This window comes from Propithecus coquereli, unplaced genomic scaffold (assembly GCF_000956105.1).
Source record: "Propithecus coquereli isolate 6110/MARCELLA unplaced genomic scaffold, Pcoq_1.0 Scaffold18, whole genome shotgun sequence".
In the NCBI taxonomy this organism is placed as follows: Eukaryota; Metazoa; Chordata; class Mammalia; order Primates; family Indriidae; genus Propithecus; species Propithecus coquereli.
The window spans coordinates 808,813-834,382 of record NW_012142745.1 but is presented as its reverse complement, the minus strand read 5'-3'; the positions used below and the strand labels follow the sequence as shown (position 1 = coordinate 834,382).

The 25,570-nt window shown below is 44.7% G+C and overlaps 1 protein-coding gene across 1 annotated transcript in view; it reads right to left on the bottom strand.

Annotated features, from left to right (window-relative positions):
* Nucleotides 1-22,965, bottom strand: part of LOC105808833 (sterol 26-hydroxylase, mitochondrial) — a 33,107-nt gene extending 10,142 nt beyond the window's left edge. Inside the window, exons 1-2 of the mRNA XM_012642593.1 lie at nt 22,888-22,965; nt 22,456-22,739 (exon numbers count right to left, since the gene is read on the bottom strand). Of these exons, the coding sequence (XP_012498047.1) occupies nt 22,456-22,704 (249 nt within the window). The 5' untranslated portion in view covers nt 22,705-22,739; nt 22,888-22,965. The remainder of the gene's footprint in view (nt 1-22,455; nt 22,740-22,887) is intronic.
* Nucleotides 22,966-25,570: the final 2,605 nt, after the last annotated feature.

Here is a 25,570-nt window from a genome sequence, read left to right as displayed (position 1 = left end):
TTACAACTCAACAACAAAAAGACAAACCCAATCTTAAAATAGGCAAAGAACTTGAGTAGACATTTCTCCAAAGAGGGTACACAAATGGCCGATAAGTACATGAAAAGATGTTCAACGTCATTAAGGAAACGCACATCAAAGCCAGTTCACACCCACTCTAGGCTTAAAAAGAAAAAAAAACAAAACAGAAAATAAAAAGTGTTAGTGAGGATGTGGCAAAATTGGAACCCTGTTCATTGCTGGCAGGAATATAAAGAGGGTGCAGCTGCTGTGGAAATGTGTGGCAGTTTCTGGAAGAGCTGAGCATAGATAGAATTACCACATGATCCAGCAATTCCACTCCTACTTATATAACCAAGAGAAGTGAAAACATGTTCACACAGAGACTTGTACGTGAATGTTTATAGCAGCACTACTTATACCAGCTAGAAAGTGGAAACAACTCAAATGACCATCAGTGAATGAATCGATAAATCGTGTATATACATACAATGGAATATTATTCAGCTATAAAAAGGAACAAACTACTGATTTATGCTACAACTTGGATGAACCTTGAAAACATTTGCTAAGTGAAAGAAGCTAGACACAAAAGATCACAGATTGTATAATTCTTTTTATATGATTTTTCTTAATAAGCAAATCCATTGAGACAAAAAGTAGATTAATGTTTACCAGCGGGTGGTGGGAGAGGGCAATGAGGAGTGATTAAATAATGGGTATGGGGTGTTTTTCTGGAGTACTGAAAAATTGTTGGTTTTTTTTGTTGTTGTTGTTATTTCCAAGTATAATGGGGGTATAAATGTTTTTGATTACAAGGATTGCTTTTTTAATGTTTGAGTCAGTATGCTCGTCACCCAGATGGCGTTCATTGTACCGTTAGGTAGATTTTAGCCCATCCCCTCCTCCCCTATCCCTCCTGATTGATTTCCATTGGGTTATACTTCCCTCTATGCACATGTGTGCTCACTGGTTAGTTCCAATTTAATAGTGAGTACATGTGGTGTTTGTTTTTCCATTCTTTGGATACTTCACTTAAGATAATGGTCTCCAATTCCATCCAAATTGTTGCAAAAGACATTAAGTCATCCTTCTTCGTGGCTGGGTAGTATTCCATGGTATACATATACCACATTTTGTTAATCCATTCATGAATTAACGGGCATTTGGGTTGATTCCACATCTTTGCAATTATGAATTGTGCTGCAATAAACATTCAAATGCAGGTGTCTTTTCGATAAAATGACTTCTTTTCCTTTGGGTAAATACCCAGTAGAGGGATTGCTGGATAAAATGGTAGGTCTACTTTTAGTTCTTTGAGAAATCTCCATACTGTTTTCCATAGAGGTTGTACTAATTTGCAGTCCCACCAACAGAGCATAAGCATTCCTGTCTCTCTGCATTGACGCCAGCATCCGTTATTTTTGGACTTTTTAATAAAAGCCATTCTAACTGGGGTAAGGTGATACCTCATTGTGGTTTTAATTTGCATTTCCCTGATGATTAGTGACGTTGAACATTTTTCATATGTGTATTGGCCATCTGTCTATCTTCTTTTGAAAAGCTTCTGTTCATGTCTTTTGCCCACTTTTTTAATGGGGTTGTTTGATTTTTTCTTGCTGATTTGCTAGAGTTCTTCGTAGATTCTGGTTATTAGCCCTTTATCAGATGTACGGCTTGCGAATATTTTCTCCCATTCTGTAAGCTGCTTATCTATTTGCTCTGTTGATTATTTCCTTGGCTGTCAGAAGCTTTTTAATTTGATCAGGTCCCATTTATTTATTTTTGTCGTTGCTGTGATTGCCATTGGGATCTTCTTCATAAATTCTTTTGTCTAGGCTGATATCTAGAGAGTTTTTCCAACATTTTTTTCTAGAATTCTTCTGGCTTCATGTCCTACATTTAAGGATTTTATTCATCTTGAATTAATTTTTGTGAATGGTGTGAGATACGGATCCTGTTTCATTCTTCTGCATCTGGCTATCCAGTTGTCCCAGCACCATTTATTGAATAGGGATTCTTTTCCCCAGTGTATATTGTTGTCTGCTTTGTCAAAGATCAACTGGCTGTATGCAAAAAGTTCTAAAACTCCAGAGAGGTGGTGGTTGCACAACATTGAGAACACACTAAATGCCGTTGAATCATATACTTTAACATGATTAATTGTATGTGATGTTAGTCTCACCTCAAAAACATTTCCTGTTTAAGCTTAGAAGAAATGTGTAGTATTTAAAACCTCCAGAGCCTCAGCAAGAACTCTGCTGTGGACAAAAGATTATCTCTAGAAAAAAGAGAAGAGGAAGGGACTGAGGAACCATCCTTGGTTCCAAGGTTTCATCATCGGGTCCCAGGCCTGGATTTAAAAGCATGCTTGGAGGGGTGTGGGTTCACTTATTTATCTGCTCTCTGAACAATGCACTGGCAGAGTGTCTCTTTTTTACAGGAACTGGAGTAGTATTTTCTCCCAGCAACAAGCTGGTAGTGGGCAGCCTTCTGGAAGCGTGAACAGAAACATGAAGGCTTCCTCACCTTTGACAAGCTGCCAGAACATGGTTGCAAAAAGCAGCAGGAATCTGTGCATCCTGAGAATCAATTCAAAGGTCTGCAAATGAGCAAGAAAAAGCCTTACAGTAAGTAAATGACGAATAATCAGCAGATAGAGGGAGCAAGGGTCACAGAACGAAAGTACTTTCTTGACATCTTAGACTAGTTTTAAATAAGATGGAACAGACAAATCAACAGATGTCATTTAAGCAACTAGTTGATTATTTGGGGGGAGAATATAGAATCGTTAGAACTCACATGCATGTTCATTGCTGGCCAAAAGAGTGCCTTAAGTAGGACTTAGAAAGAAGTGTTCACTCTGGGTGTGTGCAGCTGCAGCCCAGCCCCTGGCAAGCCAAGTGCAGGCTCCGTTCCTGCTCCTTACATGACCCCTTCCTCAGACGCCCTTGCGCGGACCTCCCATCATGCACAGAAATTAATCCCAGATGGGATAAAGATTTTAAAAGAAACTACAAAAAGACAAGAAGAAAGTATGGATGAATACACTATTTAAAAACCCGTTAGAATAATAGACACAAGGACACAAATAGTGAATTTATGAAAGAAGAAATAAAAATAGTAAATCTATGTGGAAAATATATTCATTCTCACAAATAAGGACATGCAGAATATATGTCACAAAGACATACCATTTGCAACTGTGGTATTTGCAGAGTTTTGTGGTTTTTTTTAATGAGAATGCCCTTTGTCATGCAAAACTACTGTCTTTGTAACATTTTTGGAGGACAATTCAGCAGTCAATGCACATCAAAGCCCTGACCAAAAATACTTTATCACAACAATTCCAGTTTAGGAGTTTTATTCTAAGGAAATAATTGAGGATGTACACAAGTATTTAGAGGCAGATATATTTATCAAAGCTTTAAATAATACATAAAAAAGTCTAAATGTATAACAGTAGGGTTCAGTAAATTCTGATGTAGCCATACAATGGAACACTATTCAGCCATTAAAAATTGTTACAGAAGTGTGTTTATTGGCTGGGTGCTGTGGCTCAGGCCTGTAATCCTAGCACTTTGGGAGGCCGAGGTAGGAAGATTGCTTGAGCTCAGGAGTTCAAGACCAGTCTGAGCAAGAGTGAGACCTCATCTCTATCAAAAACAGAAAAATTAGCTGGGCATCATGGCGCACACATATAGTCCCAGCTACTCAGGAGGCTGAGGCAGGAGGATCCCTTGAGCCCAGGAGTTTGAGGCTGAAGTGAGCTACGATGACACTACTGCACTCTACCCAGAGCAACAGAATGAGACTCTGTCTCAAAAAAAAAAAAAAAAGAAACTGAATCCCCCTCCTCACTCCCCTCTTAAAAAAAAAGAAGTGTGTTTATTGAAAAAGATATTCATATTTTATTTTCCAGTAAACATGGAAAGTTACAAAAGAGTGTATGGTATGCTCTCATTTTTATAAAAACATATATATGTAGATGACACATGGGGAAAGCAGACAAAGCCTACTTATACCAAGATCATGAGCATATTTGTGAAATTTGTGTGTTTCACAAATGCTTATTAAACATCTGTGGGTACTAAGCACTGTGCTATGTGCTGGGTGTTGGGATTATGGAAGAGCTGAAGTTTCTTCTTTTTGTTCCTTTATATTTTCTGATTTCTCTCTAATAAACATGTATTACTTCTGCAAGTTATTTCAACTAAGTGGCATTTTCTCATAAATGTGGTATGTAATCACAAAATAAGCATGTAACTCATATTTATGTGATTTTTGTTTAAAACAAAGATAATTTTTGTAGGAAAAAAAAAGTGCCCGACTCATCGCCATGCATTTTTATCTCAGCTCAGTCTTCCTCAGCTGGCAGTATCAGATGAGGGGTCGAGGCCTGCTTGGCTGGAGATTTTGTCTAGTTCCAACTCAACACCACCAGGCTGCGTGACTTCGCCATAGCACCCCTAACACCCTCCACGTATCCATACACACAAGGGCTTGGGCCCAGCCTTCCCTGAGCCTTGACCGTGGATTGCCCTGAGATCTTCTCAGAACATGGAAGAATGGGAGGCCTATAAGGAGCTGCTACAAGGCCACCTCCCACTTCCCACTCGCCACCCTGTCCCCACTGGGCTGGGAGATGTCATAAGACTTCTTATCACCTTCCAGGTTCTGGGCTTTCTGCCCTGCCCCCCTCAGGAAAGGGCTGCAGAACATAAAACCCCTTAGCTGCAGTCTGGCAGGGGCTTCTCAGCAAGGGGGGGTACCCCACAATTTGCGTTGTAGTCATCTGTCCCCTTGTGTTTTGTTGTTGTCCTTTTGGACGTGTGGGACAAAGATCTTGGAGAACTGGCACCTTTGCCTTCTTCTTTTCACTGTGTAAGTGATAAACTGTCTAAATCTGAAAGTGGCTCCTTGTATCTTCAGCAGACGAATCTGCCAGGCCTTGGCCTTGCCTTGTCTACTATGTGTGAATTTGGTGTATTTGGTTCCCAGCGTGGCACTGGTAAAGTTACAATGCCCTTTCTGAGAACAAGGGGCCGTGAGAGCCAGATTAGGAGATAACATAGATTCCAGGGAACTGGCACGCATGCTCTCGCCTAAGTGGGTGAGCAGTGGAGTGGGTGGGGGCCCTCCCACTAGGGGATTGTGCAAGCCAGGGTAGGAGGCATAAGACTCCTGCAGTCTTATGGACAGAGGAATAGGAGTTTTCCCACAGTCCTATCTATTCTATTAACATCAATGAACCTTTGGAGATCAAGCAGCTACAGGCAGCATTGAAACCAGCCTCTTGACTGTGTGTTAAGTTGCTAAACCTGCGTTTGCTGAAGCCGAGTGAACAGCCACTTAACGCTGAAAGCAAGTACAGAGCTGCGCTTGCTGGTGGAGCTGCTCCCACCCCTCTGCCCCGGGATTCCCCGAGCTTCCAGTTACTGTATAACTCCTGGAGTGCCTGTGTTAAAACCTTTTCGTCTACTAGTTTGAGGAAAGAATTTGCAGTGAAGCAAGAACAAACACAAAACTGATTGTATGGGTTGAGAGGCCCATGAGCCGATCCCTCCTGTGTACTGTTGCAAAATGCGTTAATCAGTATCTAAATGTGTTTAGGAAGTGTTAGGGAAATGCCTCTGACGTGCAGTTTGCAAAGGACTGGGGCTGGGGTGCTGCTTGCCGAGTAAACTGTCCCCAAACAATGTAGGTGGAGTCACAACACTGAACCCCTCTGACAAAGAGAAACCGCTGTGGTTCACCAGATAAAAACACAAAAGTTGTACCTGCAAAACAGGCCACACCGTGGGGGTTTTTTGCCACACCTGCTCCTGACAGATCAACTACACGTGAGGTTTTTAACCCCTTTCTCCCTGGGGCTGATAAGGTCACAACACCCTTTTGGAAAAAAGACAGCGAGACCCGTGAGGCTGACTAGCAAGGTATGGAACAGGATCCCTACGGGCAGAGGCAGACCTGGTTCCTGATGTGTTTAGTGACAGGAGGGACAGGGGCGTCTTTGACCATTGATGAGTTGTGTTGGTGTCTACAGTTGAAGGGGAAGGGTCTGATAAAGTTAGGAGAAGCAGTCTGTGGTTCCTCACCCTTCTTCATCACTGGGAAAGCAACACTGGTTCGCTCAGACCTATGGCTGTGACCACTGGTAAAATACTCCCTGTCATCAAAGGCATTCAGTCCCTCAGAGATGCACTGAGGACCGCTCTTACATCCTGGCCATGAGCACTTTTGTTGATGACATGAGCATGGAGGAAGAGCACAGATGAGGGCTAGTGGCAGCAGGTCTTTATATCCATAAAGAAACAGCGGTCTACCCGAGATGGGTTTCCATGCTCTGACAAGCACCCTTGATGACAACTATGACTTCCCTTGAGGCCACTGTAACCCCAGCCTGGATTTGTAATGGAAAACGTGAGTACCCAAATGATGAACTAGTCATTCAGGTTCAGACTGACTGGTTTGTTCAATGGGCACCACCAGGCTTATGGGGGTGACTAAATCTTCTCTTGCATCCCAGAGATAGAATCTGGAAAACGCAGGCCAACATAAATGTCCTTCAGGCTAAGAAGGGTCTTGTGAGTTGAATTGTGTCCCCCTCAAATTCATATGTTGAAGTCTTGTTTTTTGGTTTTTTTTTTTCTGAGACAGAGTCTCGCTCTATTGCCCTGGGTAGAGTGCCGTGGCATGATCATAGCTCAATGCAGCCTCCAACTCCTAGGCTCAAGGGATCCTCCTGCCTCAGCCTCCTAAGTACAGCCTCCTAAGTCCCCTCCTGGGACTACAGGCATGTGCCACCACGCCTGGATAATTTTTTAATTTTTTGTAGAGCCAGGGGTCTCACTATTGCCCAGACTGGAACTCCTGGGCTCAAGTAATTCTCCCACCTCAGCCTCCCAAAGTGCTAGGATTACAGGCATGAGCCACCACGCCCAGCCTCGTATGTTGAAGTCTTAACCCCCGGTACATCAGAATGTGACCTTTTTTGGAGATAGGGTCTTTATAGACATAATCAAGTTAAAATTTGGTCATTAGGGTGGGCCCTAAACCAATATGACCAGTGTCCTCATAAAAGGAGGAAATTTGGAGACAGACACACATTTATGCAGAGAGAATGCCATGTGAACGTAAAGACAGCCACGCACATCCAAGAAGCAAGGCCTGAAACAGATCCTCCCCTCACAGCCCGCAGAAAGAACCCACCCAGCCAACACTTTGATTTTGAACTTTTAGCCTTCAGAACTGTGAGACGATAAATCTCTGTTGTTTAAGCCACTCTGTTTGTGGCACAGTAGTCACATGTTCTCTTCAGTTTTGCTTTCCTCAGTCAACCTTGGTCCTAAGATATTAAGTGGAAAATTGCAGAAATAAAAAGTTCATAAGTTTTAAATTGCTGTTCTGAGCAATGTCGACTGAAATTAAGGCTGCTGAGGCAGAAATAATTTGATAAACATTCATTGGAAGCCAAATGTGAGGATCAACCCGGGAAGACGCACCAACAAAGTTGGGAGTATTCTGGAGTCCGTTACAAGTTGGAAGCTTTTACAGGAAAGTTTAGGAGAAGGGAGGGGGACTCCTCATACCAGGTGTGTCTTTCTTCAGTGATGGGTACAATGCAGAGTTTACAATCATTGGACACAGATCTCAACATACAGGCTAAAATGTCCACACGCAAGACAATCAGGCCAGGTGTGGTGGCTCATGCTGTAATCCTAGCACTCTGGGAGGCCAAAGCAGGAGGATACTTAAGGTCAGGAGTTCAAGACCAGCCTGAGTAAGAGCAAGACCCTGTCTCCACTAAAAATAGAAAACTTAGCTGGGCATTGTGGCTCAGGAGCTGAGGCAGGAGGATCACTTGAGCCCAGGAATTGGAAGTTGCAGTGAGCTATGATGACGCCACTGCACTCTACCCATGATGACTGAGAGAGACTCTGTCCCCACTCCCCCCAAAAAAAAGACAATCAGTAAAACTTCATAATTCAGAAATACATCAGCATTCTTTTCAATGTCAGTAGGTCATATATTAATCAGTATATCAACAATTTGAGGAATTCGCAGTAAGTTTCTTTACTGGGGGGCAGGATGCCACTGTGAATCACAAGACTTCCTTAAGGCTTGTTAATATAGAAGCCTGTTTACTTTTCAAGTAAACTGCCACATGTGACCTGTAGGCTACCAGTAATGAGAAAATCTCACACCATCCTGCCCCGTCTTGCCCAGGACACGAGTCATCCTTTCAATGTCTCCATGCTGTAAAAGCTACCCTCCCATTAGTCACTTAGAGGCCACCTCAGTTATCAGATTCACTGTCACAGTACCACAGTGCTTGCCTTCTAGTAACCTTTAACTTACTTAATAATATCCCCGAAGTGCAAGAGTAGTGATGCTGGCAATGCAGATAGCCCGCAGATATCTCAATGAGATATCTGCAAAGAGATGCTTTAAAGTGCTCCTTTAAGTGAAAAGGTGAAAGTTCTCAACTTAATAAGGAAAGAAAGGCCGGGTGTGGTGGCTCACACCTGTAAGCCCAGCACTTTGGGAGGCCGAGGGAAGAGGATCGCTGGAGCCCAAGACTTTGGGGCTGTAGTAAGCTATGATCATGTCACTGCACTGAAGCAAGGGTGACAAATGGAAAAGGCATTTAATTTGTGGGTGGAACACATGACCAGAAATGTCTTCAGATCGATGGCAACATTGCACCAGAAAGCATTGAGCTACAAAAACTTCATCAAGGAATCCCCTTAAATAGTGACACCAAGCCATTTACTGAAAGTAAAGGATGGTGACATGGATTCAGGAATGCAGATCAATAATAACCTAATAAGTCACAATGCCCACTTCATTCACCCCACTTCGTCACAAGAAAAAGGGCAAGCACAGTCAAGTAAGATTTTTTTTTTTTAAGAGACAGAGTCTTGTCCTGTCATCCGGGCTGGAGAGCAGAGGCACGGTCATAGCTCACTGCTGCCTCGAACTCCTCCGCTCCGGTGCCCTCCTGCCTCAGCCTCCCAAGTAGCTGGGACTATAGGCGTGTGCCACCACCACACCCAGCTACAATAAAATACTTTGCAAGGGGGAGAGAAGGGGAGGACACCATGTTCACATAACCTTTATTACAGTATATTGTTATAAATGTTCTATTTTATTATTCGTTATTAATCTCTTATTGTGCCTAATTTATAAATTAAACTTTATCATAGGTATGTATGTATAGGAAAAAACATAGCATATATAGGGTTCGGTACTATCTGCAGTTTCAGGCACCTGCTGGGGGTCTTGGAATGTATGACCCGTGGATAAGAGAGGACTACTGTACTTTGTTATGGTAGCCTGAGCAAATTAATATACAGAGAATAGGAGACCAACTGATGGTCCAGACTTGTCTTAGTCTGTTTGAGCTGCTATAACAAAATACCATAGACTGGGTAGCTTATAAACAACAAATATTTATTTCTCACAGTTCTGGAGACTGGGAAGTCCAAGATCAAGGTGCCAGCAGATTCAGTGTATAATATGGGCCCACTTCCTGGTTCATAGGTGGTGCCTTCTGACTGTGTCTTCACATGGCGGAAGGGGCAAGGGGCATTAATCCCATTCATAAGGGCTTAGCTCTCATAAACTAATCACCTCCCAAAGGCTCCACTTCCTCATACCATCACATTGAGGATTAAATTTCAACATATGAATTTTGGGGGGACATAAACATTCAATATACAGCAAGACTATAGGACCATATGCACCTGGCAATTATGGCCAGGGGGCCCCAAAAGAGGAGATTAGTGGTTTGCCCAGGAGGGAAATTCTCTTTTGCTATCGAGCCATGACAGGGACAAAAAATTTAAAGCTCCAGGTTGTAACAACATGAATCCCCAGTGAGCTTTGGCATTTACTGTGGACAACAGGGGGAGGACCAAGAGGACCTGGACCCCCATGCTGAGGTCTGTGCTATTGGGACTGGTGTTGATCCAGTGCCTTCCCACCACCTCTCTACCCAGATCTTACCCCCTTCAAGATGACGAGGACTAGGGCAGAGGCCCAGAGGCCTTATGCACTGGCCAAGGAGTGTTGGGGACTTGATGGCAACCAAGGTTGTCAAATCTTTGCATCCTTTTCGGACACTGGGGCACAAGTCATTGAGGTACCAAGAAATTACCTATGGGAATAGTCAAAAAATTACTTTAAAAGTCATTCTTGGCTTGGGCAATGGACTAATGTGATTTCATAGGTGCATTCATCAGTCCTCTCCAGAGAAACAGAAACTAGAGGATGTATGTATAAATAGAGATTTATTTTACATAATTGGCTCACATGATTGTGGGGGCTGGTGAGTCTAAAATCTACAGGACAAGCCAGCAGGCTGGAAGCTCCAGCGGAAGTCAGTGTTGCAATCTTGAGTCTAAAGGCAGTCGGGAGGCAGAATTCCTTCCTGTTCTGCAGACTTCAATCTTTTCACTTAAGACCTTCAACTGATTGGATGAGGCCCACCCACATTATGGAGGATAAACTACTTTACTCAAAATCTACTCATTTAAATGTTAATCACATCTAAAAAATATCTTCACAGCAACATCTAGACTGGTGTTTGACCAAACAAGTGGGTGCCAACACCTAGCTAAGTTGACATAAAATAAATGATCACAGCAGGTGAGCCTTTCTCAGCCAGTACAATGTATTGTGGAAATGGATATGTTAAGTATGTGTAATACTTCTCTTGACTGTAAGGGTTGTTCGTAATGGGGAAGTGCCACAATTAGAACAGTGGAAGGGGGTCAAGTGGGCCACCAGGAGCCCACCCAGTTCTCTCAGCTCAGGCCTACAGTATCAGTAAAGCAGTACAGGATGCCAAGGGAAGAGGTGGGTGGGAGAAAAGATCACTGCCTTGATCCAAGAACTGCTAGAGACAACGAACACGCTTAAGGAAACTAGCCAGCAGGCTGTACAGACTGCCCTTCCATGAGGGCCAGCCAGCCCTAATGAGCGTTTTGTGCTACACGAGTCGATAACTAGCAATTATGCAGAATGAGGCCTGTGGCAAAAAGATGTCACCACTAGGCAACTGTCATCTAGGGTGTTGAACACCGAGCTTGCCTGACATCGCCACCCAGAACACCCCTCTGGGAGACAATTACTGGCTTGTTATTGAGCACTGGTGGACATTGAGAGGCTGACAAAGCAAAGTGTTGTTTTGCCCTGACGTCCTTATCATGGGATGGGCAGAGATGAGAACACCAGCAAAATGGGTATTGCCTAACAAGCACTCCTCACTAAGGGCAAGTGGTATGTCCTGGAAAGAAGTAAAATAGTTAGTCCCCCTCCAGATGTGCTGATTCAGATGCAGGGTCTATGCCAGCACCTCAGGTTTCTTGGGGCCTTCGGTGCACTGAGGTTCCTGACAATGCCTGGGCCGGGTTCATGGCTGGATCAGCTAAGCTAAAGGCCTGTGGGGGGTACTGGGCTGGTGCTGTGCGTCCCCAACAAAAACCGTTTGAAACTTGCCTGGGAAAGAGAGCTCTGTTCCATGGACAGAGTTGTGAGTTGTGGCACCAGCCCTAGAAAAGACCCCCCAAATGCACCTTGTTACATTTTCACTGATTGATGGCGGTGTGGGCTGGTGCCTGGCAGTGGGAAGACTGGATGAGCAAGTCTCAGCCACTTCAGGGATGAACATATGGCAGCAGATCACACAAGACCCACACCCCTGTTTGTGATCCAAGTGGATACCTGTGGAAAAAGTCTCCTTAAGATAAACAACAATGAAATCAACAAGCCGGTCAGACCATAGCCACACGGATACACCCATTGCACAGGGCATGGTAATCCATGCACAATTCAAGACTGGGTCCCAAAACAAGGCCTAGTGATTCCAGTACATGAGGCCAACAAAGCCTGTCAAATATGCCCAGATTGCAAACTATACAGGCTCGTGTAAAGGAAACATCGAGGCACATAGTGAAGGATCCTGGACCCGATGTAACCTGCCAAATAGATTATATAGGTCCTCTGCCATCCTCTCAAGGGTACCACTGGGCATTGGCTGCAGTAGATACCTTTTAAAGGTATCGCACTGCCATCTGCATCCACAGAGCAGCTGGAGAACACATTATTCAAGGACCCTTAGATGACTATGTTACACACTGAGATTCCCTAAAACCATCCAGTCAGACAATGGTGCCACCTTTATAGCAAAAAGTACCCAGCAATGGGCAGCTACCCATATTGGCTGGATCTTTCAAGCCCCATACCATCCCCAGGTGGCAGGTACCAGGGACAGATGGAACAGAGAAACCAAAGAAGGTAACTGGACGATCAAGGCTTAGCTCCCATTGGTCACGTGCTTAAGAAAGTCAGTCTGGATTGTAAACATGGCAATTCACCAGAAGGGTAGCTCCCTTTAAACACAGTTTTAATTATGAGGTTGAGGAGGTGGGAAGAGGCCCTGATTGGCTGTAAGAGACCCAAACCCATAATGAATTCTTCTCCTATTTTTCTTCTTATGCCTACTCCTTGGGAAACGAGGCTACTGGAATTTTCAAGTAGCAAGAAGAGTCAGGAAATGAATGACCCTAACTTGGTGCTTCTTTTGCCACCAGCTATGCTTGCTGGTCTTGGGAAATCATGGATAGTGATGATAATGATTTTATATATATATACATATAGTAACAACATCTAAGATGGTCTCCATGTGGCCCACACGTCAGGGGGTGGGAGATGTTCTAGGATGGTACAAGGTATATGAGGAAGAAACTACCAAGCCACCTGGGGACAAAGCAGAGCACACATGTGGGCAGGACATGAGGGGGACTGGGGAGAAGGGCGAAGTGATGGCTGTAGGGACTGGTCATGCTAATTACATGGCTGTGGAAGGAGAACACCACTGTGGTTTGCAGGACATTAGGGCCAACCCTAGCGGGTCAGGGGTGGAGGAAGGGACTACTGCTCACTCTCAGCTCTCATCTATAGGACATCTAACCCAAACTGCTGCCACCACCCTCAACTTGACCACTGGCCAACAAGGAATCTGAATCTAAGAACTCCTAGAAACTTTCCAACTGCCACAGACTTCGGAAAGGATCAGCTTCCACTAAAGACAACAGAACAAGATGAACTTTCTGGACATTGATTTGATCTCTTTGGTCTCATCCTGTTATTGCCAGCCTCTTGTACATTTGTCACAGGTTGCTCCAAACTCTTCAGCACAGGTAGTAATAGACAATGGTATTGCCCTGAACTTCCCATGGGCCAACTGAGGGTGTATGTGCAGCTGCCAACAGCTATAGTTACACTCCACATGGGAAGCCTGGCAGTGGTCTGTCCTCTAAGTAGTCCTTATTAGCCTACAGGGGTCATAATTGTATACGGTTTGTCTCATATTGCCTAAGACAAAAGATTTGGTACAAGCCTCTATCAGTAAAATTAATTAAAGTATCTGGGGAGGAGGGGAGGGGTAAAAATCTACCTAACAGGTACAATGAACACTATTTGGGTGACAGGCACATTTATAGCCCTGACTAAAACATTATAAAAGCTATCCATGTAACAAAAACATTTGTGGCCAGGCTTGGTAGCTCACACCTGTAATCCTAGCACTCTGGAAGGCTGAGGTGGAAGAATCACTTGAGCTCAGGAGTTCGAGACCAGCCTGAGCAAGAGCAAGACCCCATCTCTACTAAAAAAAAAAAAAAAAAAAAAAAATAGAAAAATTAGCCAGGCATGGTGGCATGCCCCTGTAGTCCCAGCTACTTGGGAGGCTGAGGCAGGAGGCTTGCTTGAGCCCAGGAGTTTGACGTTGTAGTAAGCTATGATGACGCCACTGCACTCTAGCCCAGGCAACAGAGTGAGACCCTGTCTCAAAAAAAGAAAAAAAAAAACAAAACCCAAAACAATTGTACCCCCTGAATATTTCAAAGTAAAAAAAAAATTAGAGTATCTGATAGGGGTAGCCTATGCTCCTGACAATTGGTGGAGCTGTAAGGGAATGGCCCCAATCTGGCAACCTTGCACGGCCATGCATACAAAGACTTGAACCACAGCTGATGAGTTCTGGCAGAACACTGTGATCCTCCTGGAACATGAAAGGATGGCTGTTATGAAGTCACTTCCCACTCACCTTCCTTTGTCACCTGGGAGGCTGTCATGAGACAAAATTTCATCGCCTCCCTCCTGGGTTTTGATGAGAGATAAGCTTTCTGCCCCACCCTCCTCAGAAAAGAGCTGCAGAATATATAACCCCTCAGCTGTGTCTTCCATTGTGGTCATCTGTCCCCTTGTATTTTAATGTTGTCCTTTTGGTTATATGGGACAGGGATCTTGGGGAGCTGGCACTTTTGGCTTGTTCTTCTTTTCACTGTCTATGTAATTAATAAACTGTCTAAATCTAAAAGTGGCTTATTTTACCTTTACTAGTTGAATCTGTCAGGCCTTGGCTTTGTCTTACACGTGTGAACTTACATTTATTTCCTCTATGTCAAAAGTCCTGACATTTTAAATTAAAAACATTTATTTCCTCATTGGTTAAAAAAGGATTTATATTACTATTACTATTTCATCACAAAGGTGCACAGTGGCTAGCCCAGATGTTAAGGGTGGATAACCCAAGGCAGCTCCAGCAGCCATTAAGCAGATTATAGGTATGGTGTTCGGAAGGCGCTAATCCACATCCAAGGCAAGGGGTCGTGAACTGGGGTGTGCACAGGCTGGAAGTCAGGGAGGGGAGCTGAAATCCTATGCAATAGGTTGCACATAAACTCAATTTTTGCTGTAGAGAAGTGCCACGGCCTTCAGATTTTCAGAGTTGGGAACGCAAACAAATTTAGGAAAGTCAGCTCCAAGTTGTGGATACTGTGAAAACTCAAAAACTTGCACTGAGCCAAAAAGTGGAAACAACCCAAATATCCATCAATGGATGAATGAATACACAAATTGTGGTATATCTCTACAACAGAATATTATTCAGCCATAAAAGGGAATGAGATACCGATACATGCTACAACATTAAGGCTGAGCATGGTGGCTCACGCCTGTAATCCTAAGCACTCTGGGAGTCCAAGGCAGGAGGACCACTTAAGCTCGGGGGTTCGAGACCAGCCTGAGCAAGAGTGAGACCTGTCTCTACAAAAAAATAGAGAAATTAGCCGGGTGTGGTGACACACATCTATAGTCCCAGCTATTCAGGAGGCTGAGGCAAGAGGATTGCTTGAGCCTAGGAATTGGAGGTTCCAGTGAGCTATGACGACGCCACTGCACTCTAGCCCAGGTGACAGAGAGAGACGCCGTGTCAAAAAAAAAAAACAAAACAAAAACATGCTACAACATCGAGGAACCTTACAAACATTATGCTAAGTGAAAGATGCCTGTCACAAAAGACCACGTATTGAATGATTCCATTCATATGCAATGTCCATAATAGGCAAATCCACAGAGACGGAAAGTAGATTAGTGATCACCAGCGGCCAGGGGAGACGAAGGAATGAGGGTGACTGCTAAAGGATACCAGGTTTCTTTCTAGAGTGATGGTTGTATAGCTCTACAAATATACCAAAAACCATTCAATTGTTAAATGGGTGGATTGTATGGTATACAATTAGATCTCCATAAGGTGTTACCAAAAAAAAAAAAAAAACCCAGAACGTTAAAATCACCTGACATCCACCCCCCCTATATGATACTGCATTTTGATGTTCTATTGTCCTATTTAGAGGCCTATTAAGTTTACCGATGAGTAGGCTCCTTAGGGAGACTCTCATGCATAGTAAAACAACACAAAAGCAGCAAGCTAATAGCCCGAGGACAAAAGTGAATTCACAAACACCAAGCACTGTTTTTGCCAGCGTCAACAAAACAGCCCTAAAAGCTGGCAGCCTCCAGCTGGATAAACAGGAGAGACTAACTTCAGGCACAGGCCACTCTTTTATCTGTGCTGACAGATGTCAGAGAGAAGGGTCAAAGGTGGAGAGAAACCCAGCCGGGATAGCCTTGTGCCGGTGCAGCCAAAGTGTCATCAGGAGTCAACCCCAACCCCCTCACACAAGTGACAGGAGGCGCTAAATAATTAGCAGCATTCCCAGGTTCTCCTTGTTTGGCACCTTGTCTTTAATGATCTCCTCCAAGATCTGACCTAGCCAGTGGCACCGTTTGGCCTCATGGTGAGCAGGAGTACTTATATTTTTTATTATGAATATTTTGATGTTGAAAATTCAAGAAAATAATGTTACAAACACCCATGTACTCCACCCTTCAGAATTAAGAAATGTTCATATGTGTCATATTTGCTTCAAAGATTTTTTAAGTGAAAAATATCAGATACAAACTCCCCTTCTTATCCTTCCCCAGTCCCTTGCTCTCCCTCCCCAGAGCAACCACTACCCTGAAACTGAAGTGAAGCCTTCTGTCAATATTATATACACATATAATTTTAATATACACATACAAATGTATGCATGTATCCAGTGGTAACCTATAGTATTTTTGTGTGGCTTCTAATTTATAAAAATGATATTCTATTGTACATATCATTCTGTACTCAACTCTGCTTTTGAGTTATCCATATTGATACATAAAACAGCTTGCATGTTCATGATGACTGTTGTATAGTAGTATTTCATTACATGAATATATCACGATTTCTTTACCCTGTTGATGGGCATTTAACATGTTTCTGAATTTTTGATTTTACAAACAAAGCTGCAAAAGGACATTTTTGTGGATGCGTGCAGCCATTAGTTTAATAATCAGAAAGATGTCTGTTTTAATGCAACCTACAGAAACAATAGGATGAGGGTAGAGGAAGATCCTAGAGTGATCCAAGAAAAGGCTTTGCCTGGGATGCCCTCAGGAAACCACAACATCCAGAGGCAAACCTCAGGGAGCTGAGCATACTTTTGTCTACAAGTCAGACCTAGCTGGAGAGAACAATGACAACAGGCCAGGAACAAGGAGTGGATGATCAGCAAGGGACGCAGTGCTGAGAGAGGAAGTAGAGGCAGCTCTCAAAAGTGAGGACCCAGGCCGGGCGCGGTGGCTCACGCCTGTAATCCTAGCTCTCTGGGAGGCCGAGGCAGGCGGATTGTCTGTGCTCAGGAGTTCGAAACCAGCCTGAGCAAGAGCGAGACCCCGTCGCTACTAAAAATAGAAAGAAATCAATTGGACAACTAAAAATATATAGAAAAAATTAGCCGGGCATGGTGGCGCATGCCTGTAGTCCCAGCTACTCGGGAGGCTGAGGCAGGAGGATCACTTGAGCCTCAAAAAAAAAAAAAAAAAAAGGAGGACCCAGAGCCAAAGAGGGGTACAAAATAGGAAGTGGTATCAAAAGACCCCCAAATATTATGTTGGACAGGATGCTTTTGGTATGCCATCCTTTTATCTCCTGCTCTTGATTCTCTTGCTTTTGTTGTTTTTTAAAATTGCAAAACATAATAAATACATGCACGCTGTTAAAATTCAGAGTTCAAAAGGGTATGCAATGGAAAGTAAGTCTTCCTCCTAACTCTCACCTCCAGAGCCCAAAGCCCCTTTGGAAGCAACCATTGTCACCAATTTTTTGTGTGTCCTCCCAGTTATTTTATGCATATACCAACATATATATAGATGCATACATACCCTACATTTCCTTTTTTTAATTTTTAATCTTTTTTTTTTTATTTGGAATCTTGTTGTGTCACCCAGACAAGAGTGCAGTGGTGGCATCAAAGCTCACTGCAACCTCAAACTCCTGGGCTGGAGCAATCTTCCTGCCTTAGCCTCCCAAGTAGCTAGGACTACAAGCATGAGCTAATTTTTTCTATTTTTTGTGGAGATGGGGGCCTTGCTTTTGCTCTTGCTAGTCTGGAACTCCTGGCCTCAAGCTATCCTCCCACCTTGGCCTCCCAAAGTGCTTAGGATTACAGGCATGAGCCACTGTGCTTGGCCCCATACTCTTTCTTTATCCACAAGTGATGGCATATTACATAGTTTTACATCTTAATTTCTTCCCATCTCTTAGCAGGCAATTCATATTAGTACAATAGATCTATCCCTACTCTTTTTAATGGTTGCCTAAAAATATACCATAATTTAATTAGTCCACTACTAGGTGATGTTTAAGTCATTCTAATCTTCCCTAACCACAAATAATGCTACCTTCAATATTCCTGAAAATTTCTTTGACCACAGTAGTTTATCTGTAAGATAAAACTCAGGCAGTGCAATTGCTAAATTAGTATCACATACATTTTTGGCCTTAATACATAGTTTCAAATTTTCCATCCCTGAGGCTTCAGGGCAATCTGCCACAGCCTCAACGACAACCTACAGATGTCTGCTAGATGGCACTGGAAAACACTCAAGCCCAGTCACAGTAACTGGAGGATAATCTCTGGAAGGCTTGATGGTAACATGAGTGCTGGGAAAGAAAATCCATCTAATCAAACGTGTTAGCCAAACTGAAGAAAGAATGTGTTAACAGAATGAGGGTGGTCTCTACAAAATCCATAAGAGGGGAGTCAAACAGCAAGAATTAGGCAACATTTTATCTTTCACATCCAAGGGAGAGAGACACTTAACCTAATGGAGAGGCACCAGAGAAGCACATTCAATCAGGTTTCTCCAAGGCCTAGATGGAATTTCCTTCCATAAAATTCTACTCCTTGGTTCTGGGTCCTGGCACACCAAGAAGTCCAGTAATGCAGTCACTAATTTCTCTCCTTAAGTACCAGAATCCCAGGAAAACAGTTTAGTGGATTAAAGATGACCACAGATTCTTTGGCATGCCTCCCATTAAAAGGTGAGGTCTATGTCTCCTCTAGAATCTCAGCGGCTCTCTAACTGCTTTGATGAGTGGAATACAGTGGACGTGATGCTGGGCCAGTTTCCAGGCCCAGGCCTTAAGAAAAGGGCAACTTTGACTTTCTGTCTCTTAGAACCTTCAATCTGGGGGAAGCCAGCACCAGATAAGGAGTCTGACTATCCTACAACTACCATGCTGTAAGGAAGCCCAGGCAACCACATAAAGAGAGAGAGAATATCAGCTGTTCCAGCCAAACCCAGCCCAGGCACCAATTATGCCACTGAAGAAGCTATCTTGGCCGTTCCAGCCCCAGAAGATGTGACAAGCCAGCCAAAATCAGATTCGAGGCCCAGGCATATGGCCCCATGTGAGCAATCCTAGCCATCTTCAGCCATTCAAGCTGAAGCCCTACTCCATCATGGGGTAGAAATAAGCCATTTCCACTGTGCCCTGACTGAATTCCTGATCCTCAAAATTATGAATAGAACAAAATATTTCTTGTTTTAATCTACCATGATTTGGGCTAGTTTGTTATACAGCAACAGATAACTGTGTAATGGAGTATTATGGTCCTTGGGAGTTTGATCTCTCATCTTAGTTTGTTTTATGCTGCTATAACAGAATACCTGAGGCTGGGTAATTTATAAAGGACAGAGACTTATTTCTTACAGTTCTGGAGGTCCGAGGTCAAGAAACTCGTATCTGGCGAGGGCCTTCTTGCTGCGTCATCCCATGATGGAAGGCAGAAAGGCAAGAAAACATGTGGTGGGTGGGTGTGGGCTAAATTCATCCTTTTATCAGGAACCTGCACCCTCAATAACTAACCCACTCCAGCTATACCCCTCGCAGCTCCTCCCCTGTGCCTAAGACTGTGCCTGACAGGGGACAGAGGTGGGAAAAACACAGGCAGCCCTCAGAGCTTCACAGCACAATCTCCAAGCCTTATAAACAGATGCTGACAAGAAACACGATACATGAAATGACACACATGTGCACAGGGCATTGCGGGGCACAGGAAGGCCCACCAATTCAGGTGGTCCACAGTAAGAGCTACAGCATGGATACCTCATCATTCCCAGGATCACCATCCTCGAAAGATGTAAAGTTAATATAAATTTATGTATCACTTTAACATGTTCAAATTTCATTTTTCTAGCACTCTTGACATTATTTTCATTAGGAAAGAGAAAGTCACTGGTATTTATGGAGTAGTACGATTTTTATACGTTTCTGTTCCTACCCCACCCCCTTAAGCCCTAAGCTGATTTTATTACTTTTATGTGTGCTAATGCAGTTTCTGACAAGTGAGGGTAGAGGGGACATTGTGGTGGGCTGCCCCTACACCCATTCCTCCTCCCCTTGGTGTGGTAGCCACCTGGTTTGGGGGGGAGGGACTCCAACCCCAACTTTAGGAGTAAGTCTGCCTGCAGCTAAGCTAATTAGGGTGTGTCCACCTCCTCCTGGCCACTATAATGGGTTCAGGGATAGGCAGTTAACCCAGGCCAAGCCAGTCAACCAACTTCTACAAGACAGCGGAGCCCAGAGAGCTGCAGAAAAACAAAGATGTCGCTCTGATAACTTCATGAATCTCTAAAGCAAATTACATCTAAAGGACACTCAACTATGGGAGTTTTCCTTTCTATAAGATAATAAAGCTAGCTGCTTTATAGTTTCAGCCAGTGTAAGTGGCCACCAAACAAATTCTAACTGATAGAAAGTGAGTGGGTCACTGAAACATACCCTCTTCCTCAACAGGGCTATTAACTGGGTTTTATAGATGTACAATACTCTCTCTTTATTAACTCACATCGGCTACATGTAGCGGGGAGGACTAATCATGTATTTCCCATGGGACGGCCCAGGTTCATGTGACCTAAGATGTTTGGGATACAAGGACTGAAACCAGGGGCCTCTCCTAAATTCCAGCCCTAGGCTTCCCTTTCAAAGGCCACACATTCCTAGCTTTCTCCTGCTTCCTCTTCCTCCTCCTAAGGCCATCTAGAATTTCCCTGGTAGTTGCTACTATAGAGATAATCCTGAGCAAATCTCCCCCTGAGAAATCCTGGTCCTCACTCTTGGGACATTCATTGGGCCCCTTACATTTGTAAAGGTTAAATCAAACACGGGAAGTTAACAAGACTCTGGTTTCTTAGCTAGAGGAACTGGGGCCACAGGGAGTGATTTTTTAACCACCTCTCAAGATGTATCTGCCCCTCCAAGGCTCAGAATCATGAGCCCAACAGGGAAGGTCCCAGAAGACCCTGTTCCACCTGGACAGGTACAGAGGATGCAGCCCTAGTTGTGGTCAGTTTTTCCCTTCACGCCCTCATAGTCATTTTCCCCCTCATCCTCAACCCCCAGTCTGGCTTTCTGTGGAGTGTGGCTCCAATCTTCTCCATCCTGCATGCTGTCACACCGAGCATTCGTCACCTGAGACCCTCTGCGCCTCTTCTACCATGTATACCAAAACCTGGACAGTGGTTCTCACAGGCCATCTTCACTCACCCCCTGAATGTTCAAGAGCCCACCCCGGCCCCTCCAAGGAACCTGGACCCTTAGCATGGCCTTGAAGGCTGTCCTCAAGGGCCTGCCCTGTCCCCAGTCCCCACAGCTCCTCCTCAGCTTGCCTCCTCCACAGCACAGACACGAGGCCTACAGACAGTCAGCCAACCCAACACAAGACCTGCCTCCTCCTGCTCCTATCAGTCACTGATAGGACAGCCAAATGTCCCTGCAAAGGGCACCAATGGATCAAAGGCCCCATCCTTCCCTCAAGCTTAGAGCAGCTTCTTCCCCCACAGTCTTCTCTCTGCAGTTAACTGTTTATTGATCTATTCACTTCTTTGTCCTCCATCTTCCTCAAAGGAGCATATAAGCCCCATGAGGGCAGGGGGCAAGGACCTCATCTCATGGAATCCCAGCACTTGGAATCATACCTAGGACATAGTAGGTGCATTAATATTTGTTGAGCATCATTAGAAAGACAGAGGCCACATGAATCCCTTTGGTTCATTTCCTAAAACCTCTCCAACTTAACAAACGTTGGTCAACATTGGGTTTCTTCCAGCCTCTGTCAGCTGGCAGTGGGCTACCGTCCATCCCTGTCCCATCTCTGTGTTCCACTGGGTAAAGCCTTCCTATTGGACACTGATGTCTTCATAACAAAAATGCACCCTCTCCTTACTGTCTATGATTTTGCTTTCACTCACTGAGAAGCAATATTGGGGCTTTTCCCCCCCAAGAGGAAAACCTTGCACATTTTTAAGAGGCCTCTGTACTCCTCCTGAAGTTATTTCCTTTGGAAGAAGTTTGTGGGAGCCAATATCGCCACAGAATTAAATAGGGATTCTGTAACGTCTGTCAGCTTACACACACGCAGCTGCCATTCTCTTCCTAAGACAGCGCACTCCTCTCCCAACCTCTGTCCACTTTAAGTCCAGCCTCCAAGTCACCTCGTTGCTGGTGTCCTCCTGATTCACACCACTCATTGGCCTGTTCGTTTCGGCCCAAGTGTTCTGTCTGCACTTTGCCAATTGTCCCTACAGATTTCCAGTTTACGGTCATAGACTCAGTGAGTCCCCAGTTCGGTTCCTTCACTTTTTGTCCAACACCCCCTCCATCTTCAGCCTCTCTGTCCCTGTGCCCACCCCGATCTCCAGGTCGCGAGGATCCTGCTGGGTTACCTGGAGCTGGTGCAGGCGCAGAGCGTAGCCTTGCACGAACAGCTGAAATAAGAAGCGCAGCCGCCCCACACTTGGAAGCTCCTCTGGGTTTCGTAGTCGCCGCCTGCCGCCAGGCCCGGCTACGGGAGCCGCGGCTGCCTTATCCGCGGGGAGGGCGGCAGGGATAGCGGCCTTGGTTCTGGCCCCGCGTGGGCAGAGGCCACGGCCGGCCGCTCGCATCCCCAGCAGCGTCCACCTCAGCGCAGCCATGGGTCGTACTCGCCTCTGATCGGAGCGCGGAGCACCTGGACCGGCGCGGGGGGACAGAAGGGCAGGGGCGGGTTTAAAGGCCGGGGTGGCTCGGGGCGGGTCCAGACAAGCCTCTTCCTGGTCACTTTTCTACGCGGCCCTCGCTCCCTCCAAAGCAGGATCTTACGAACACACAGCAGCCACCTTCTCCAGCTGGAAGCCCCTGGCGCGGGGAAAGGCAGGAGATGGACAGGGTGACTTCGGAGACCCACAGCGCTCCGACCGTGGCCGCCGCCGCCACCGAATCCCCACCCCGCGCCGCCGCGGACTCTCAAGAACTTTTCGCTTTGTCTGAACTCTGGGCGGGAATGCAGCGACGCTCTCGGAAGCCCAGACTGTTTCCAAGACCCGGAGGCCCCACCCAGGGAGACCGGCCGGCCTGCCCGATCGCCACCCGAAAGCGCCATAGCCCCCGCCCCGTGGCTCTCGCGTCCCTGCTGCTGAGTGAGGCCAAACTGCCGCAGACTTTTCCTAACGGCCTCCCGGATTGATCCCGGAGTCCGAGGGCTGAGCGGCTGAGCGAGGCCACAGGCATCTGATTCCTGGAAAGGTGAAGCTGAAGAAACAAATTTAAGGATTAGTGGTTTTGGGGTTTTTTTTTTTTTGAGACAGAGTCTCACCGTGTTGCCCGGGCTAGAGTGCCATGGCGTCAGCCTAGCTCACAGCAACCTCAAACTCCTGGGCTCAAGCGATCCTCCTGCCTCAGTCTCCCAAGTAGCTGGGACTACAGGCATGTGCCACCATGCCCGGCTAATTTTTTCTATATGTTCTTAGTTGTCCGATTAATTTCTTTCTATTTTTTAGCAGAGACGGGGTCTCGCTCTTGCTCAGGCTGGCCTGGAACTCCTGAGCTCAAACAATCCGCCGCCTCGGCCTCCCAGAGAGCTAGGATTACAGGCGTGAGCCACCCACCGCTCCAGGCCTTGTTTTGTTTTTTTAAATGTAACTCTCCCCCACACACCCCTTCCTGCCCAGTCTGCTAAGGCAAGGTGTTTAAACTGCAGGTCGAGATCAGATTTAGTGGGTTGTGACCAGAGTTATTTTTAATAAAATGAAAAGAATAAAATAGTACAGAAAACTTATTGCAAGAAGAAATAGTATTGTCTCATGAATCCTTTATTTCACGTATATACAAAGTATAGTTTTCAAAAAGTTAAAAACATGACTCATGCAAATATAAAATAAACACAGGGTCAGAGATTATCTAATCCATGAATGAAGGACTCAGCTGGATGGTAAATCAGGTTCTAAGGGCATTGAAAAATAGGTTATCTGTAGCCTGCCAGAGTGAAAAAGAGCACCTTAAATTCAAACGATTAGACTGACAGCTGAGTGGCTAGGTGTGGATTTCTTTTTATTTATCCCAGGGTTCCTAGTTTCTTGAATCTGTGGCTGAATGTCTTTCATCAGTTTGGAGAGTTTTTTCACCATTATCTGTTAAAACATTACTTCTCCCCATTCTTTCTCCTTTCCTAGGACTTCTAGGATTTGGGTCCCTTTCAAATAGCTAGTTTACAGGTAGCTTAATACCTTGAACAATGTTTCACTATGTTGCTTGGGCTGAACTTGAACTCCTGGCCTCCAGGGATCCTCCCACCTTGGCCTCCCAAGGTGCTGGGATTACAGGTATGAGCAACCAAAGGCCTGCTTTTGTCTCTGACAGTTTCCTGAAGACACTAACAATCCAGGACCACCTTAGTACAATTTCAGGAGTGAGATGTGAGATGCTTTGAGGCTGAGCTGCAGTTCTTTAGAGGGTTAGTGTATTTCCGGTCCTTAATCCCTTTAGGTTCCAACCCAAATTTCAGACATGAGAGATCGTGAACTCCAGCTTTTCTTCCCCCAGCCATGTGAGGATCTATCACTCAGCTTCTCAGCTTCCTCTTCTGAAAATGGGAAATGCCACTAATGAGAAAGTGGTCCTAAATGACTAATTTACCCCTGGAATTCTGCCTTCCACTTTTTGCCAGCTGTAACTCAAAGCAACACACTCTAATCTTGCAATGACAAGGCCCTGAGGTATGTTGGAAGTTGTTGTATATCAACATGTATAGAGCTGTATCATTCTTTTTTAAAGCCACAAATTGGCCGGGCATGGTGGCTCTCGCCTGTAATCCTAGCACTCTTGGAGGCCAAGGCAGGAGGACTCTCTTTAGCTCAAGAGTTCAAGACCAGCCTGAGCAAGAGTGACACCCTATTTCTACTAAAAATAAAAAGAAATTAACCAGACAACAAAAAATAGAAAAAATTAGCCAGGCATGGTGGCACATGCCTGTAATCCCAGCTACCCGGGAGGCTGAGGCAGGAGGATCCCTTAAGCCCAGGAGTTTGAGGTTGCTGTGAGCTAGGCTGACACCATGGCACTCTAGCCCAGGCAACAGAGCAAGACTCTGTCTCAAAAAACAAAAAAAAAAGCTAACCCCACACATTATTCCAATGCATGGATTGACCATAATTTGTTACATCAGTATCCTACTGATTTACATTTGTGTTGTTTCCAATATTTTCTTTATATGTACAAATGATGCTGCAATAAATATCTTTCTATATTTGTAATTTTACACATGTGCAAATATGTGTGTGAAATAAATCCCTAGTAATAGAATTGTTGGTTCAAAAGACAGGTACATCTAAAAGTGTGAAAGCTCTGTAGCAGTTTACATGCCCTTGAGCCATGTTTGAGAGTTCGTTTCCCTATACTCTTTCCACTACATGATGGTATCAAACTTTTGGTGTTTGTCAATCTTATAGGTAAGAAATGTTTTTTTTAATGTAGTTTTGGTTTGCCTTCATCTTATTATAGGTAAAGTTGAAAATTTTTGTATAT